Raw genomic sequence first — 19,736 nt, 5'->3', positions numbered from 1 at the left:
TGATCAGTGTTTCCCAAAGCACAAGATAATGTTGCCAGATGGCTTGTCCTCAGAGATATCCAGTTTATAGTCAGAGAGGAATAAAGAAAGTAGTAATGAAACAATTCACATTAAAGAAGAATCAGATAAACTGGACTATAGGAATAGCCTGCAATTAATTTTGTAGTTGCTTAATCATTGCAGCTCTAATGGCAGTGGGGTAGTTCAGTGCCACTGGAAATTTGTATGTTTGCTTTTCAAAACGAAGTTCCCAAGTTCGAGGTCATCCATGTCCCGTTCTCCTTGTACGAGGTCTGTTAGAAAAGTATCCGACCTTTTTATTTTTTGCAAAAACCTGATGGATTTGAATCACGTGTGCTTGCATGAGCCAACCTTGAACCTTCATGCACATGCGGGAATTTTTTTACGCCTGTCAATTGCATCATTTGCTGGTAAGCAGCCTTTGTGTGAGGATGGTTGGAGTCTCTCGTCTGATTTTCTTTGCAAGAAAAATGGCAGAACGACTGGAGCAGCGCGACTGCATCAAATTTTGCCAGAAACTGGGCGATAGCCAGGTGGAAACCATTCGGATTATTCAGACGGCTTTCGGTGACGATCCTATGCGCATCACACAGATTAAGGAGCAATACAACCGGTTTAAAGACGGCCGCACAACGGTGGAGAGCGAGCCGCGCTCCAGTCGGCCGTCAACATGCTGAAATGACCAGATCATTTCCAAAGTGAACGCTGTGGTGATGTGGGACCGTCGTGTGACTATCCGAAAAATTGTGGAAGAGGTGGACAGCAGCAGTTTATCGGCACATTCTACTGTGACAGAAGATTTGGCCATGAAAAGAGTTGCAGCGAAATTCATGCCGATGGCTTCGGCACGAAGCTGCCGACGGAGCAAAAGCACCACCGTGTTGAAGTCTCACAAGACATGCTGGACTCACCCACCCACCTCTTCCACCATTCGGAAGATTCAGACGGCTTTCGGTGGCTTTTCAGTCGTGTGACTATCCGAGAAATTGTGGAAGAGGTGGGAATGTCACAGCATGTCCTGTGAGACTTCAACACGGAGGTGCTTTTGCTCCATCGGCAGCTTCGTGCCGAAGCCATCGGCATGAATTTCGCTGCAACTCAAGAAACTAGTTACTTGTGATTGAAGCTTACCAACCCTGCTCCTGGAGATCACCTGCCCTGCATGTATTCCAACTCTCTCTGCCCTGCCCACTGCTAATTAACTGAAGTGTGCTCTAGAGCTACAGTTACTCAATGAATAATGGACTATTAAATTAATCAACAAAGCATCTTTTTTCAAATCAAAATTCTTTGATTTCAGCTTCTTTAAAGTGTATATTTTCTGGTTTATTTTACGAGCTTCTTTAGTCATATCTGGCAGTAAACAGAATGTGTTTGGGCTGTGGACAAAACAAGACATTTGAAAGTGTCATCTTTTGCTTTGGGTAACACTATCAACATTTCTTACCATTTTTTTTGACATTATGTCAATCAATCAATTCAATCAATTTTTTTTTTATATAGCGCCAAATCGCAACAAACAGTCGCCCCAAGGCGCTTTATATTGTAAGGCAAGGCCATACAATAATTATGTAAAACCCCAACGGTCAAAACGACCCCCTGTGAGCAAGCACTTGGCTACAGTGGGAAGGAAAAACTCCCTTTTAACAGGAAGAAACCTCCAGCAGAACCAGGCAAAGGGAGGGGCAGTCTTCTGCTGGGACTGGTTGGGGCTGAGGGAGAGAACCAGGAAAAAGACATGCTGTGGAGGGGAGCAGAGATCGATCACTAATGATTAAATGCAGAGTGGTGCATACAGAGCAAAAAGAGAAAGAAACAGTGCATCATGGGAACCCCCCCAGCAGTCTACGTCTATAGCAGCATAACTAAGGGATGGTTCAGGGTCACCTGATCCAGCCCTAACTATAAGCTTTAGCAAAAAGGAAAGTTTTAAGCCTAATCTTAAAAGTAGAGAGGGTGTCTGTCTCCCTGATCTGAATTGGGAGCTGGTTCCACAGGAGAGGAGCCTGAAAGCTGAAGGCTCTGCCTCCCATTCTACTCTTACAAACCCTAGGAACTACAAGTAAGCCTGCAGTCTGAGAGCGAAGCGCTCTATTGGGGTGATATGGTACTACAAGGTCCCTAAGATAAGATGGGACCTGATTATTCAAAACCTTATAAGTAAGAAGAAGAATTTTAAATTCTATTCTAGAATTAACAGGAAGCCAATGAAGAGAGGCCAATATGGGTGAGATGTGCTCTCTCCTTCTAGTCCCCGTTAGTACTCTAGCTGCAGCATTTTGAATTAACTGAAGGCTTTTTAGGGAACTTTTAGGACAACCTGATAATAATGAATTACAATAGTCCAGCCTAGAGGAAATAAATGCATGAATTAGTTTTTCAGCATCACTCTGAGACAAGACCTTTCTAATTTTAGAGATATTGCGTAAATGCAAAAAAGCAGTCCTACATATTTGTTTAATATGCGCTTTGAATGACATATCCTGATCAAAAATGACTCCAAGATTTCTCACAGTATTACTAGAGGTCAGGGTAATGCCATCCAGAGTAAGGATCTGGTTAGACACCATGTTTCTAAGATTTGTGGGGCCAAGTACAATAACTTCAGTTTTATCTGAGTTTAAAAGCAGGAAATTAGAGGTCATCCATGTCTTTATGTCTGTAAGACAATCCCGCAGTTTAGCTAATTGGTGTGTGTCCTCTGGCTTCATGGATAGATAAAGCTGGGTATCATCTGCGTAACAATGAAAATTTAAGCAATACCGTCTAATAATACTGCCTAAGGGAAGCATGTATAAAGTGAATAAAATTGGTCCTAGCACAGAACCTTGTGGAACTCCATAATTAACTTTAGTCTGTGAAGAAGATTCCCCATTTACATGAACAAATTGTAATCTATTAGACAAATATGATTCAAACCACCGCAGCGCAGTGCCTTTAATACCTATGGCATGCTCTAATCTCTGTAATAAAATTTTATGGTCAACAGTATCAAAAGCAGCACTGAGGTCTAACAGAACAAGCACAGAGATGAGTCCACTGTCCGAGGCCATAAGAAGATCATTTGCAACCTTCACTAATGCTGTTTCTGTACTATGATGAATTCTAAAAACAGAAGGGAGTTTTCAGGGAATACTGTTAAGTCTTCTATTTCCATACCATAAGTCAGAACAAGATCTAAGATATGATTAAAGTGGTGGGTGGACTCATTTACATTTTGAGCAAAGCCAATAGAGTCTAATAATAGATTAAATGCAGTGTTGAGGCTGTCATTCTCAGCATCTGTGTGGATGTTAAAATCGCCCACTATAATTATCTTATCTGAGCTAAGCACTAAGTCAGACAAAAGGTCTGAAAATTCACAGAGAAACTCACAGTAACGACCAGGTGGACGATAGATAATAACAAATAAAACTGGTTTTTGGGACTTCCAATTTGGATGGACAAGACTAAGAGTCAAGCTTTCAAATGAATTAAAGCTCTGTCTGGGTTTTTGATTAATTAATAAGCTGGAATGGAAGATTGCTGCTAATCCTCCGCCTCGGCCCGTGCTACGAGCATTCTGACAGTTAGTGTGACTCGGGGGTGTTGACTCATTTAAACTAACATATTCATCCTGCTGTAACCAGGTTTCTGTAAGGCAGAATAAATCAATATGTTGATCAATTATTATATCATTTACCAACAGGGACTTAGACGAGAGAGACCTAATGTTTAATAGACCACATTTAACTGTTTTAGTCTGTGGTGCAGTTGAAGGTGCTATATTATTTTTTCTTTTTGAATTTTTATGCTTAAATAGATTTTTGCTGGTTATTGGTGGTCTGGGAGCAGACACCGTCTCTACGGGGATGGGGTAATGAGGGGATGGCAGTATGTGTACGTAACAACTAATGGAGAAACAATCCAGACATTAAATGATTATGACAATAATCATTACTTCATTTTTTTCCTCAAAATTCTACATACAATACCCCATAATGACTATGTGATTTTAGATTTTTGCAAATTTATGAAGAATAAAAAAGCTAAGAAATCACATGTACGTAAGTATTCACAACCTTTGCCATGAAGCTCAAAATTGAGCTCAGGTGCCTCCGGTTTCCACTGATCATACTTGAGATGATTCTACATCTTAACTGGAATCTCCCTGAGGTAAATTCAGTTGATTGGACATGATTTGGTAAGACACACCCCTGTCTTCTTCTTGGTCACCTCCCTGTCTAAGGCCCTTTTCCCTCGATCGCTCAGCTTAAACGGGCATCCAGCTCTAGGAAGAGTCCTTGTGGATCCCAGCTTCTTCTATTTATGGATGATGGAGGCCACTGTGCTTATTGGGACCTTCAAAGCAGCAGAAATGTTTCTGTACCCTTCCCCAAATTTGTGCCTGGAAACAATACTGTCTCAGAGGTCTACAGACAATTCCTTTGACTTCATGCCTGGTCAGAGCACAACCCAAGTGAACTAATGAACTGATCCCAGTGACTGGAGTCAGTGGCTGCAAAGAAAACCTGCACCCTCTTGGACCTTTCTGTAATACTTTGGACACCACCGAGTTACGTGCATGTGATTTCTTAGTTTTTTATTTTTAATAAATTTGCAAAAAATAAAAACAAACCCTTTTTCACGTTGTCATTATTTGGTGTTGTGAGTCGAACTTTGAGAGGAAAAAATGAATTTACTTCATTTTGGAATAAGGCTGTAACATAACAAAATGTGGAAAAGGGGAAATGCTGTGAATACTTTCCAGATGTAATCGTGTGTACTGGGGTGAGAATCAGTGTACTATCGTTCAAAATTTTTCCTTTTGTCCTCATCTGCAGTTTAAATGGTTCTATGTCATGTTGCTTCAGTTGTTTTCTATTTTTGTGTCTCATCTGTTCTGCTGCATTTTTGGATTAGCTCAGGTCTATTTCAGGGTCAGGTCCACATGTTCTTGAATCTCTTTCAGGTCAGCTCTCTTTCAGGTTTTTTTTCTTTGTCAGTTTTAGTTATTTTGTGAATATTTGTTGATGGAGATAGTTTTTGATTATCACAAACATTTGCTCTTGTGAAGACTACATACACTATTATTTGAGCTTAGCTGAAGGTAATTCTGATGTATAGTGACCTTCCTCCTCCTCCTTCAACAGGAAACCATTTTCTCCAAAATGCCATCGCCACAGGTCCTCCAGCCGGTACTTAAAAAGAAGGTGGATGAGCTTTTTCTGATCTGGCTGAGTGATCCAGTTACTCAGTCGGTACTCAAAGACCATCTCGACCTTATCAAAAGTGGACATAACATAGGTTTGAAAAGTCTGGGTGCTGTTAACAAAAGTTCTTTCAACGAGAACAACAATGTTGGATCCCAAAGGAACCTGGCAGAGACGAAGCCTGCACCAATCTGTACGCCAAGCCTTCCATCTGCCCAAATGCTGCCTTCAGGTAGTGGCAGTACGGCCAAAATGACAGGACCCCATGGCAGAGCACTACACAGGTCTGTCAGCACAAAGAAGGTAAATTATTATTTTGATGTTTTCAATTAAATATATCACACTTAAAGTGGAGGTGACACCAAAAAATGTGCACAAATAATCACTAAAAATGATGAAATGTTGATATTTAAAAAAAATCCTGAACAATAAAACCCGATGATACGTGCGCAGATGAAGCTGTCTGAAGTCTGCACTCTATTTCGGCCCTCAGCTGCGGCCATATTGTTGCTACGTCATCACCGGAACGGCACCTGCTGATTCAAGCCCAAATCAATTGTAAACACGGCGGACATCGAGCTGTTTTCAGACAATTTTTTTTTTTCAAGTGTGGAGCTTTTTTTAAGTGCAGTCTGAAGGTGTTTCTGAAGAAGCTGTGGGGCACACAGCCTTATGGTTTTGAGCCGTATTTCACAATGAGGAAGACTAAACCTTGGAGGAAAACCTTCAGTCTGACAACAGTGATCATATTGGCAGAGTTCAGAACACAGAATCGTGATTATAAAATAAATAAATAATACAGCCGATTTTTATTTATTTATTTGATTTTATTTTATTTTTATTTATTTTTTTTGCCAGCTCTTTGGTCGTAATCAACTGATTTAAAAATAGTTTTACTATCTGTGACATCAGAAAAAAGTGATGAGGAAGTGTGGATTTTTTATTTATGATTTTTTTTTTTTTTCTGAGAAACAGGTACATATATTTCAAATCTGAAAGATGTCACGAGGGACTGAAAATATCTGGTTTTATTTAAATAAATGTTGTTTCCTTCTTGAATACAGTTAGTGTTCTGTACATTAGTAGCGTAACACGTTATTATTAAATATAAAACCATTCACACAAGGAGTAAATATTATAGTCTTACCTGTCCGTTTCAGTGAGATCATCTTCAGTCTGATGAAAACATCTGAAAATAATTTAATTCGTTTTCCTGGCTGAAGAAAAGTCCATGATGGGTCAAGTCTCTGCTGTACCGATCTGGGACCGGCACGGTCAACTACAGGTGTAATCTGTTAATTGTGTCTGCGGCTGATGGTTCGAGTCTCTGCTGTGAATGGATCATCTTGTTCCACCGCGGGCAGTTAAGACTCACAGCGCCTAATCTGCTCATAACATCTCTGTCTGCACGTGACAAAATTATCCCATGATCCACAAAACAATAAAATAAAATAATGTGAAAATACTCAGTTTTGCGTCCATGTGGATTGAAGAAGCCACAGACACTGTGCATGCGCGCCCGTCAATATAAGTGTACCACCTGCCAATCAAAAGAATTCTGCCAGCGAGAATTAACCGTTCTGACACGTATAAAAAAACGTGCATCACCGACCCAAACCACGCGGTGGAAACGGGGTGGTCAGCAGCCTGTAAAAATCCATAAATTAATGGGACTATTAAGATAATGGATTCAGCGCTGCTATCACTTCCTCCTTCTTTTCCAGTGTTGAGACTCCCCAGGAAGTTCCTGGTTTTTAGTGGCGCACAATTCAAAATCTGAATATTTATCTCTTCAGTAACTGTGCACCACGAAAGGATAAATTTCAAACAGTTGTTTAATTTTATTCTTAAATAGTCAAAAAAAAATTACATATCGTGTCCCCTACACTTTAAGTGTAATTATGAGTCTCACACACAAATACACACACTATAAATAACACACAGCCATGTTCAAAGCTATTGCACCTCACTAATGTGTGTGATCCCTTCCGCATTACCATGATGTGAGGTTGCAAAGTGAAGCGCCATTGTTCCTTATGGAAAAAAGCCCATGTTCTCAGGGGGAATGCTGACGTCACGTACAAATCCTCTATGACTGCCGGACAGCGAGGCTGCTCTGCCGTGATGTGTCATGGCAGGTGGCCACGCTGTGTTACTCGACATTAAAGGGATTCTGTAAAGTACTGCAACTATTTATAGACAACAATATGAATTCCTGTGTACAGATGCATCCTTCAAAGGATTATATAAAAAATTTGTTTAATGCCATGCTCATGCAGGATGGAGCAGCTGGTCCGACTCTGATATAGATAGCCTTGGTTCCCTTCTGTTGGCATTGGATACTGAGAATTCTGCCAGTGAGATGAGGTGTGGCAGCAAAATAATCCTCCAGAATTTATTCTAAAAGTGTGGCTCTAAGGTGTATGGTGGTTGATCATGTATTTACACTATGCACGTACAAACTAATATGCAAAGGCTATGAGTTGCAAACTAGGCTGTATATTTAGAAGTGGGGTGAGGCCTTAAGCCCAATTTATGCTGCTATGTATTGGCAACTTCATAGCCACACGAGAGTCCTCTGCGTCGTTGCGAGCCCCTCTCCATAGCCTGGCGTGCATCTCCCAAAAATTTAAACTACACATCAAAACAATGGAGACCACACGGGCTGTGCACTTCTCCTCCCGTTATATTTTAAATTGTTTGCTGTGCGCCCAGGATTACATTCCAATCATGGATCAAATAAAGGAACGTTTGGCAGAGGGAGTGTGCAAATATGTCAACCTTTACAACACAGTGTTGAAAAACTATAAATACACTCAAAGGACCAGCAATTCACGGAGGGAAATTGCACATAGCATTGCTTTGGAGGTTGAAGATTGTATAAAGAAGTGGAGGTCGTTGAGGGACAAATTTGTCCGTCTCAAGAAAAAAACAGCATTACGAGTAGCGATGTAGGCAGCAAGAAAGTGCCTGCATTCTTCATGTCACACCCCTACTGTTCTGGTGGTATGTTGCATTGCGACACCCACCAATGCCACAGAGAACTTTGAAAGGGTCACGCCCACATCAATGCGATTACCTGGCTACAGAGTTATGAAGTTGTAGAAGCATAAAAAAGAAGGCTTTACAGAACAGGCCTCTCATCAGCATTCAACTTCCAATAATGACTCACTGGCGCGCAGTGCCGCTGGTGGCTAAGAGGCTAAGGTAAGCAGCTAACTTTATAATTGGTCGTTTTAAAAATAAATATATGCACATTTACCTCCACAGGGATCCTCTCCCAGTTACCACACCCTTCTAATGACATTTTCACCTGGACATAGTCAAGAAGAGCTGGTTTATTCAAGTGTGTTTTACTTGCCCCATGCCACTATGTTAATTAGCCAGTTAGCCAGTGATAGTGTTTGCATTCTAAATCAGTATTGTGCTACAAAAGAGGTATTTATAAACCTAGAAACATGGGTGTTTATGAGGTCCTGTAACTTATATTCCTTTGGAACTTGTGTACCAAAAAAAATCATGCTTTCATTATTATTAATAGTAATATATATATATATAATAGCTATTTATATAGGGCTTTCCCAGGAATCAGTACATTAAACAAAATATACTGCAACAATGAAATTAAGAAAAAAGTGTAGCAGTGCACAAAATCCCAATTAAAGAGTTGATTATACAGAAAAACGATGCCTCTTGTACACCTGAAAAAAACAACAGGAGGTTAAAATGTGGAGTTCAACATGTTTTATAGTAGGTTTGAGTCAGCGTCCACGGGGACCTGTCCGGTACCCACTGCTGCAGCCCCACCAATCCTCTCCCCCTCTCCAGCTTTCCCTCTTTTCCCCCTTTCTCTATCTTCTCCTCACTGCAGCTCCATCACCGCAGACCCCCCCCCCCCCCCCCCCCCCCCCCCCACCTGCTTGCCCCCGTGTCCTTCACATTGGATGAGGTGAGGGCAGAGCTGAAGCGACTGCATCCGGGTAAGGCTGCTGGTCCAGATGATGTGTGTCCCAGATTGCTGAAGGTCTGTGCTGACCAACTGGCTGAGCTGTTCCAGATGCTCTTCAGCTCCAGCCTGCAGATGGAGAAAGTCCCTGTCTTGTGGAAATCATCATGTCTCGCACTGGTACCCAAGGCTGGGCACCCAGCTGAGCTTAATGACTACAGACCTCACGTCTCACATCATGAAGACTCTGGAGAGGCTGCTCCTTCGCCACCTGAAACTGCAGACACAACATGCTCATGATCCCCTGCAGTTTGGGTACCAGGAGTGTATTGGAGTGGATGACGCTGTCCTCTACATGCTCCACCGGCCTCACACTTACTTGGATGAGCCTGGGAGTTACATGAGGATTGTGTTCTTTGACCTTTTGAGTGTTTTGGTACCATCCAGCCTTTCTTACTGAGAGAGAAGCTCAGAAAGATGAGGGACTTCTGCAGGTCCAGATTTCCCGTGCAACCCATCAACATCCAGGTTGCAACAGCATTGAGATGGTGCAGACCTATAAATACTGTGCACCTGGACAACAAGCTGCACTGGTCGGCTAATCTGGATGCGCTGTACAGGAAGGGACCGAGTCGGCTGTTCATCCTAAGGAAGCTCATGTCCTTTGATGTCTGTGGGGAGATGCTGCAGATGTTCTATCAGTCGGTGGTGGCAAGCATCCTCCCTCGTGCTGCTGTCTGCTGGGGAGGCAGCGTCACAGACAGGGACACCAAGCGTCTGGACAAGCTTGCTCAGGAAGGCCGGGTCGGTGTTGGGAAGGAGCCTATTCCCACTGGGAATTGTGGTGGAGAGGTGTATGATGGGCAAGCTGCTGGCCATCAAGCACAATGCTAGTCACCTGCTCCACCACATTCTGGCAGAACAGGCAGCAGTCGCAGTGGGCAGCTCATCTCCCTGCGCTCGTGCACTGTGCGGCACAGGAGGTCCTTCCTCTCCACAGCCAGCAGACTGTTCATCAACTCAGTCGATGGCAGAGGCTCCTGAGCTGGCTGCTGCTGCGCCCTGAAACCCCTCATGGCCACTGTGCAATGGACCGATGTCCCTCTATTTATTATTTGATTTATTCATTGATTATTTTTTAATCTTTTATCACATTTTTAATATTTGTAATATTTTATCATCATTATTTGCCCAAGTTTTAACTTTTCATGCTTGGTTGCTGTTGTTGTCTTTTATTTATTATTTGTACCTGTGAGCTACAAGATACCTGAATTTCTCCTCAGGGATTAATAAAGTATCTAGCTGTCTAGCAATAGTTGAACATTTTGTCGTAGTTAAGGCCTTAAATCTGTGTCGTAGAACTCAAGTTGTTGGCATGCTTGCCTCCAAAACCGAAGTCCCTGATTGAAGGCCACCCGTGCCCCATTCTTCATGAACATCTGGAGTTGCATCAGGAGGGACATCTGGTGTGAAATATGTCAAGTCCATACTGGACCTGCTGTGGTAACCCAACAAACAAGAAAGCTAAAATAAATTATTTAGTGGTGATATTTAAAATTGTAGTGTAAGTCTTTATCTGCTGCTGGTTTGTTTCTGACCTTTTGCTCGTCTATGGTTCTTTCTTTTATTCCAACAGTCAATCAATCAGTCATCAATCAATGTTTATTTATAGAGCCCTTTACAACACCGAAACTCAGACAAGTACAGAGGGGCAAGGCCATTGAGGGCTTTAAAAACAAAAAGCAAAATTTTAAAATCAACTCTAAAAGAAACTGGAAGCCAATGCAATGAAGAAAGGACTGGGGTGATGTGCTGATGTCTATGTATGTTTGTTAAAAAACGGGCAGCGGCGTTTTGTACCAGCTGGAGGTGATTCAGACAGGACAGAGGGACTCCAACATAAAGTGCGTTACAGTAGCCGATCCTTGAACTAATAAGAGCTTGAATTATTTTTTCAAGGTCTGAACGGTTTAAAAAAGGTTTTACCTTTGTTAAGACGTAATTGATAAAAGCTCGCTCTAACCACACTGGCAATCTGGTTTTCAAATCTTAAAGAACTGTCCAAAATAACACCAAGGTTTTTTACTGTAGATTTAAAATTAGATGCCAGTAACCCAAAGTCTTCAAATGAGGTGTCGCCAAACAAAATGCAGTCAGTTTTTTCCTCATTTGGATGGAGGAAATTCTGGTTTAGCCACCGATTTTTATCGGCTATGCAGTCCATGAGACGTTTAATGTTATGTATGTTTAATGTTAATGTTAACGTTTAATGTGAGATTCTCTCACTGGATTATTGCTTTTATGCATGTTGTGCTTGTTGACCCTTCCCTGAGCCCACTGCCGTGTTGTCATTGGTTTGGGACTATTTTTAGCCCATCACCGCCTGTATCTGAAATCCCAGTCTCAGACATCAGATTGGGGAGGATTGTTCCCATGCTTTCTGGATTTCACAGCTGTGTGAGTTGTGCAGTCGTAGTAGGAACCATGTGTGATTCCATCCCTCTGTAGTGATAGAGTTAAAGTTGTTGTTTTCATCATGTCAGTACATGTTGTTGGTACTGGGATAGTTTTGGGACATTGTGTACTTGTACTGACAGTTTGGGGAATCCCTCAGGGTGAGATTTAATTATGATAGTTCCACCCTCCTGCCATTCATTTCCTTTCAGTGTAATTTCAGCCTGCATGTTGTATCTTGAATAAGACATGCTACTTGTCCAGACATTATTTTGCTAATCTCATTACTCGTGTAAACAAAGTGAATCGAGATGTAGGGCTGGGCGATTAATGAAATGTTATTTTCAGGTTTGATTTTGGCTTCCAGTGATTATAAAAACAGGAACATAAGAACTCGGACCACAAGACCGAGAGACAGCTTTTTCCCCAGAGCTGTGAAATTGCATTTGTTTACATTTTATATATACATCATCTGTACTCATATTCCACAAACTGTCTGCATTCAGTCACTCACCATGTCTACTTTATTTCCATATAAATTTACTTAAAATTATAGTTAAGACAGATTTATTTTACGTGTTCTTCAGTTACATTTTCTGTGCGTTAACACAAATAGATTAAATTGCTTTTTAAAGCTTCTGTGCCGTTATTTTACCATAATTAAGATTAAAATTTAATTAGGTTTATTGAGGACCACATGCCTGTGTTTAAGGGCCTACCTAAAGAACTTGTGCCTTCTTGCATTGAAGAGCAGACAATAAAAGATAACACCAGGCTCAGAGAGGTGATGGACTGGGGAAGGTGTAGACTCTCATCCTGTTCACGATACAGAATCCTGGGATAAGCAAAGGCACCAATTGGCCGCAGGAGTTACATATGAGATGCTGCTGCTGCTTCTTCCATCCGAATTTCAGGATCACAAATAAGGAACTGTTATATACGTTGGAAGTCATCAGGTAGAAATGAATCACCATCATTCACCTTTTAAGAGAGCGCTAGGTCACATCATCATTGTTTTAGGGGAGGTGATGGTCTAGTGGTTAAGCGTTGAGCTTGAAACCAGAGGATCCTTGGTTCAAATCCCAGCCTGACCGGAAACTCACTAAGGGCCCTTGGGCAAGGTCCTTAATCCCCTAGTTGCTCCCGTTGTGTAGTGGGCACCTTGTATGGCAGCACCCTGACATCAGGGTGAATGTGAGGCATTATTGTAAAGTGCTTTGAGTGTCCGATGCAGATGGAAAAGTGTTATATAAATGCAGTCCATTCACCATCGCCTAAGAGGCCGCCAACCAAGGAGGAAGCCATAACTCAACATTTTACAGTTCAGTACCCGGTGATCAAGTGTGTAGCAGGTAGCTCAGACATTTGCTTTTCCCTCATTACACTGTGTGATGCCATGTTGAAATCACATGCCTCAGGGAAATGCCGTGATTGGTCAGCTACACAGACGCACAACCCACACACACACTGTTCCATTGATCATTGATCACTTGTGGCACAAAAAAATCAAACACGCTAGATCTCGTCTGCACGCCCTTGACCCAGCGACGTCACCTCCGCACAAGAAGAGGAATCGGCTGCATCCTTTGTAACTTGTGGCAGGGAGCTGATCTGCCAGTGAGTAGACTTGAGTTTGAATTCCACTCGTGCTACCTGTCTGTGTCCTTGGACAAGATGCTTAATCTGTATTGTCTCAGTTCACCCAGCTGTAAAAATGGGTACCGGCCTTGGCTGAGAAAGTCAGTTCCTGAGTAAGTAGTAAATTCCGCAGCCAAGGCATCGCTGTGAGGTAACGACAACAAAAAAAAGTATCAAAATTCAACAAGTAGAATCTCAAAATCTTATATGTCCATCTTGATTGGGCTACTCAGTGTGAGGCATCATTGTAAAGCGTTTTGAGTATCTGCTAGATGGAAAAGGCGTGATAGAAATGCAGTCCTTCTTCTGTACATGTTTGTCTTCTACCTTTATGTGTTTCACATCATGACTTCACCTGAATCTTGTGGAGATCCAAAATTTGGTTCAGAAATCTGAGCTTAAATACAGTCCGTTTCTGTCCAACGTCTTCAAGAAGCGATAATTGGAAGTGTGTGTGTAATTTGAAGTGTCATTAAAGTTAAGTTTAACAATGAAGCTGTTATATCAGAGCTGTAAGTGGGATGTGAAAGACTGATTATTATTATTATTATTATTTTTCTATGTATCTATTTAGTGTGTGTGTTTATTTATTTTCTTGTGTTCCAGGATAGGGCTCAGCAGAAAACATTTGGGAACCATTTCTTTATAGTTCTAAATCTGTAAATTTATTAATGCAACACACAATACTGACACAGATTTTTTAAATTTATATATATATATATATATATATATATATATATATATATATCTGATAGCATTTGTTGTCATGTTTGTTTATTGTACTTTAGCAGCCTGTCCGTGCTGATTTCTCAACGACCGCGAGCGTCTCTCGTTAGCGTCTCTTCAGCCCCTGAATGTGTGCGTTCATGTCACTCTCGGCTGCCCTCTTGGAGTTTGATCTCTAATTTTACTCGGTCCAAGCTGCTGTTCAAAACGCACGTGCTTTTGTTTAAACCCTCCAGGATGTCGTTGGCACGCATGTAAAGCACACATCATTATCTCTGCTGCATTTTAACGTCTCTTTGTGTAGCGTACACTTCACACTCAGTTTACTCCAACACAAAAATGGACCAAACAGTCTTACTTGTGCTTTGACAGTTTCATGTGATATCCCAGGTTTTATTTTGGCCTTGGCGCTGTTCTTTGTGTATTTGGTTCGAATTGATGAGCAGCGACAAAAGGCAGTTGGCGTGTAAAGCCTTCGAACAAACGGTTTATCAGGCTCAAGCAGATTGCGGTGTAGACGATTACAGGAAGCTGTTTTGAGCAGAATCCAGTGGAAGAATGCAGACTTTTTGATCCTGTCATCTAAAAATAATAATTTCATTGTGAGTGTGCTGTCACTTTCTCTGGGAAATAATGTCACAAATACATGTTTATTGGCACGGAGCGTCCTTGATGTAGGGGCTTTTTCACCCCTGCTGTAACACTAATGCTCACTTTTCTATCCTGTTTCACTTTAATTAAACGTGCAACATATTTGTTTGTGTGGCGCCTTCCCCCATGTGCAGTCACTCCTGCAAAGGCGACTTTTTAGATCTCTACGTTTATGGAGAATTGATATAATAGCTGTCACTCCAGGACAGACGTGACCGGAAGTAGATGTTTGTGTGGGGGACTAAAGATACACCCTTGTTTGTGTCGATCTGGTATCTCATGTTGCCCCAGCAGTGCTCGCTGGTTCTTTTAATAGGCGCCGACTGGTGTGGTCATCATTCTTTGAGTTTGACACATCCAACCCCCTTCTGCTGCCCATCAACTATAATAAGATGTGGAATGGCTGGCAGCCCAAACTTGCAAAGGGAAAGCAAAACACAAACCCCCGATTAGACGGGAAGAATTGTTGTTCAACAGGCTTCTTATTGAGGTGTTTGTAGGTTTTGGTGATTTTTAGCTTGCCGCTTATATTGTCCTCCTCCCTCCCCTTAGTTTAATTTTAACAATTCAACACTAAAAAAAGATGCTAAGATGATCTACATTTTGGGGGGGGTGTTCATAGTCAAATAATTTTGACTTTGAAAGAAAACCAGAAACTCAAGTCAGTTTTATTGGTTAGGACTATTCAATAAAAATAAGTGTTTTTTAATAAAAATGACAGTCTAACAATCATTATTTTACTCTACCTTTTTTATGTAAATCTGGCTCTTTTTTTTTCTCTAATGTGTGTATTTGCTTTCTTTCTGTTATTGCTGTGGTTAGACAGAGATGCTGAATGACACTTTAACGTAGGTGAGTTAAGTTTATAGAGTAGGTGGCTCTGTGGGATAGGAGTTGGACCACCAATATTTAGACCCGGTGTCGCCGACAGAACGGTCCCCCCTACAAATCTGCAGTCTAAGGCACACCTGTGCACTAATCATGGTGTCTAATCAGCATCTTGGTATGGCACACCTGTGAGGTGGGATGGATTATCTCAGCAAAGGAGAAGTGCTCACTATCACAGATTTAGACTGGTTTGTGAACAATATTTGAGGGAAATGGTGATATTGTGTATGTGGAAAAAGTTTTAGATCTTTCAGTTCATCTCATACAAAATGGGAGCAAAACCAAAAGTGTTGCGTTTATATTTTTGTTGAGTGTAAATTGCTCCAAGTGTAAGGTCAAACCTTACCAACCCGTGTGTGTGTGTGTGTGTGTGTGTGTGTGTGTGTGTGTGTGTGTGTGTGTGTGTGTGTGTGTGTGTGTGTGTGTGTGTGTGTGTGTGTGTGTGTGTGTGTGTGAGAGAGAGAGAGAGACAGAGAACCTTCGGCCCACTTCTTTGTATGATCTGTTTTATATAATTATTTAAATGCCTTGGCTTTGAGGGGTCAAAGGCTTGACCTGGTCCTTGGTCATACTGAGGTGTGTGTGCATGTGGATGTGAACATGTGTATAATTTGGATGTATGTGACACATGGAACTGAACATATTCAGCAGATTTTCTTGCCGAGAAGGCGCCGCAGAGTAAGAAGCTTGTTTTCTTTCTTGCCGTTACAACCGCACTGACCGCCGCCACAGTGGAGAGGACGCTGTGGGCGCACGAACGTAGTGAGGAAGTTTGACGCCGTGATCACCGAGCTTGCCAGAGTCCAGCCACATTTGTGTTCAGACCTCGCCGAATCCTGCTCAGACAATCCAACTTAAATCTGATGTGTGCTGTTCAGATTTAGAAAAAAGTCTGTTGCCGTGCCCAACGGGGTCTGTGTGTACTCATCCACGTGTACCAGCACTTCTTCAACATACTTTTTCACTGTTTAGTCGTAACATCTAATCAGGATTAGTCATGCTTATGACATGTAAACTTTGCGTGACCCTCCGCGCACAGAATCATAAACAGCCGGCTCAGACGAGTCTCTGAATGTGCATTTGCAGAATTGAGCTACATCCCTTTGTTTCGCGTCTGCAGGCTGCAACAGCAGGTCTGCCGCTTTACATAACCTTCTGTGAGCTCTGAGGAATGCAAATTGAAAAGGGCAGCTTCATCACACACCCCTCCCATCGCTGACTCCCGCACACATGCAGCCTGTCACTCCTTATCTCCCACAAGCTCTGAGGCAAAGACTCCCTGACCCAGAGCATGCGCTTGTTGCGTCTGGATCGACACAGAGCACCAGGCAGAGGTGAGAGCTGACCAACCTGATCTGGAACAGGAGAGTGTCACAACAGTAGCTGCTTTACCGGAGGATCACCACTGGGACGTTCCTGTTGCTTTCCAGAGCTGATCGTGAATCGTGACGCTGCGCTTCACAGCGTCGTGAGGACAGCGTTGGACCGAGCGTGTTGGTGTGTATGTGTTCTCCATCCCGTGCTGCGCAAGGATGAGGATGAGGGAGTTATCTCTGCGTCAGGATCCTGACCTGAGGAAGGAGCTGGCTCTGCTGGCTCGCGGCTGTGACTTTGTGCTGCCCTCCAGATTCAAGAAAAGACTCAGAGCCTTCCAGCAAGGACAGGCAGGTGTTTAAATTCCAGTGGCACAGGCCAGCGGGCAGCTCCTTCAGCCTGCACTCATAATTCTGCTGTTGGATACAAACCGAATAGCTGGTTTGCAGAAAATTATGTTCCTTATCACTTCATAATTTTACAAGAAAACCATTTTATTTAAATTCTATTTAAAATTTATTTAGCTTTTATATGAGGAAATGGTGTTGAGAACAGTGCTGAGTTACAGGTACTCTGTAACTGTGGAGAATAGTCAAACAACTTTATGTTACTGCTTAATAGAGTGGCTGTAATGTGAGTAAACGCTAGAATTACCATTTGTAAAAATGTCCTCGCCAAGCTAGCGCATTCCGACATTCAGTTACAAATGCACAATAACAACACGCACAGTATTCGTAGTAATTTGATTATATTTGGGTTGGGTCTGCAAATTCTAATTTCAGTTAATGGCCAGTTTAAATGTTTTTTGGGGGGGGTCTATAAAATGTCAGGAAAAAAAAAAATCCAATAAATTTGTTCATCACAGTTTCCCAAAGACTCAAAGTGACCTCTCAGGGTGTTTCTGTTTACATAAAACATTCTCAACTACAGCAAAGATACAAATCCCAGGAAAAGACAGTTTTTATATAATAAAGAATTTATTGTGAACCGAGCGTTTTAAAGTTGAGGTGGGTGGGGGATTTGTTTTGGTTTTGGAGTAGCGTGGTGTTACGAAATCGATCTGTGAGCCTTTGTTGTTGGATAAAGTTTGGTGTTTGGTAATATGTTGTTCTCAGCTGCCCGACTGCTCTCCGGCTGCATTGTTGTGATGGTGCAAAATGTCACGTGGCTTAGCGGCTGTGCCTCAGACCTCTTCTGGTGCGCGCGGGGCAACAGGACATGTTTATGCCCTTTTATAGCCACAGCTGACGCCGAGCAGAGGTTCAGCAGCTCGCTGATGGAGCTCAGATCATTCCTCAACAATCGCTCTAAACATGTGTTCACAGACAGGTGTGTGTGTGTGTTTGGACAGAAGAGAGGGACAGATTCCACCCCCCACCCCGCGCATTTACCTCTGTGTCAAGGCTTTGGGTAATGGTGTTATTGAGTCTTAAAGGTGCATTGCCTTGAAATTTTCACCAAAATTTACTTCATGTTGAACTCAAGTTATTATGAAGTAGTTTTACTTCTGCAGTATATCACAAAATTACATTTAATTTAGTTGCTGATGAGGTATTTTCTTCCATCGCAGATGCAATACACAGTGAGTTCTCATGCTGCATTCAGTGGAAACTGGGATTTTCTGACTTGCAACTCGGTTGGGGGAAATAGTTTTAATAAGGGTTTGATCAGACTTTAGCCTCCCTACTGGCTCTTTTTGGCAAAACAAATAAAAACTTTGTAACTGTAACTCACATTAGCATTGATATCTGACACAGCAGACCTGTGGGATTGTTATAGCTGTCCAGCACATATCCAGCAAAACATTTGTATAAAACATATCAAGAGTTTAGCTGGAGTTCTTCCCAATGGAAGTTCTAGTGGCCTATATTCATTACTTGCGACAGTTGTTGTTTTGGTACTTTTGGTTAAAGTTCTACCGCTCTTCTTTGGCTCCATGAAGCTAACACTAGCATATGTAGCATAGCAGCGGCCTCTGTCTCAGATGGCATGATGGATAAATTGAGTTTCCCCAGTGTGTCGTGGTATTGTTTCAGTTTTTACCCATGTGGTTCAAAATTCTAATTTCCCGTGAAAAGGGGAATTTTGGTCAAATTGGCGATATAAGAAAGATTATGAATCCTTCAAATCAGTACTAAAGAAGAAAATTATAGTGGTGCCACAGAAAATTATGTTTTAGGATTTATATCATTACAAAATCAAAGGGATTACAGTTTTAAGATGGGAAATGAAAACCTGTTACACATTTATGTGTAGGACTAAATATTTAACAGTGGGCATGGTATAAGTTGTTTGTTTTTGTTTGGGTTTTTTTGTTTTGTTTTGTTTTTTTACTAGTTTGGGAGACCATGTGACATATATTGAAATATCACACATTGTTACTAAGAATAATTATGTCTGTCTATTCATATAGAACTTTCCCAGGAAAGCTCTAATAATAAAAGAGTAAATGCCAGTAATAAAAACTACACTACAACAATGCACAAAATCCAAAATTAAAGAATTTATCATACAGGAAAAAATACTCTGGAAAATAGTGTATGAAAAAGTTGAGATGTAAGCACAGTTTAACAAGGTATGTAGAGTAGATTGAATTATTAAAAGTACAATTCAATACACATACCAAAGTATATATGTTTAAAAAAAATACATGGATATAAGACAGTAAAGTGAAAACACTTATTTCCATTGGGTCTTGCGTAATAACTAAAAGTTTACAAATAACATTAAAACAAATACAAGATAAAAGCACTATTGTAACAATATTTAAAATAAGTTAACAATGCTAGTACACATAGCTAATATATAAATCTAAACTTTGGTGTATTATATCAGAGAATTGATAACAGTTTAAAATGAATTTAAAAACTACTTATTAAAATGAATATACCCATTAGTCAGTGCAT

At 41.4% G+C, this 19,736-nt stretch overlaps 1 protein-coding gene across 3 annotated transcripts in view; it reads left to right on the top strand.

Annotated features, from left to right (window-relative positions):
• Positions 1 to 19,736, top strand: part of ppp2r3b (protein phosphatase 2, regulatory subunit B'', beta) — a 66,548-nt gene that overhangs the window by 15,595 nt on the left and 31,217 nt on the right. For 2 of the 3 annotated variants that reach the window (XM_034186353.1, XM_034186352.1), the window contains exon 2: positions 5,154 to 5,516. In XM_034186353.1, coding sequence (XP_034042244.1) covers positions 5,172 to 5,516 — 345 coding nt within the window. In that variant the 5' untranslated portion in view covers positions 5,154 to 5,171. Of the gene's footprint in view, positions 1 to 5,153; positions 5,517 to 16,859; positions 17,181 to 19,736 lie in introns of those variants that run through there. The other variant, XM_034186354.1, reaches the window with a different exon arrangement.

The sequence above is a fragment of the Thalassophryne amazonica genome, chromosome 14, assembly GCF_902500255.1.
Source record: "Thalassophryne amazonica chromosome 14, fThaAma1.1, whole genome shotgun sequence".
In the NCBI taxonomy this organism is placed as follows: domain Eukaryota; kingdom Metazoa; phylum Chordata; class Actinopteri; order Batrachoidiformes; family Batrachoididae; genus Thalassophryne; species Thalassophryne amazonica.
The sequence above is the reverse complement of the archived record's forward strand: the minus strand, read 5'-3'. Positions and strand labels throughout refer to the sequence as shown.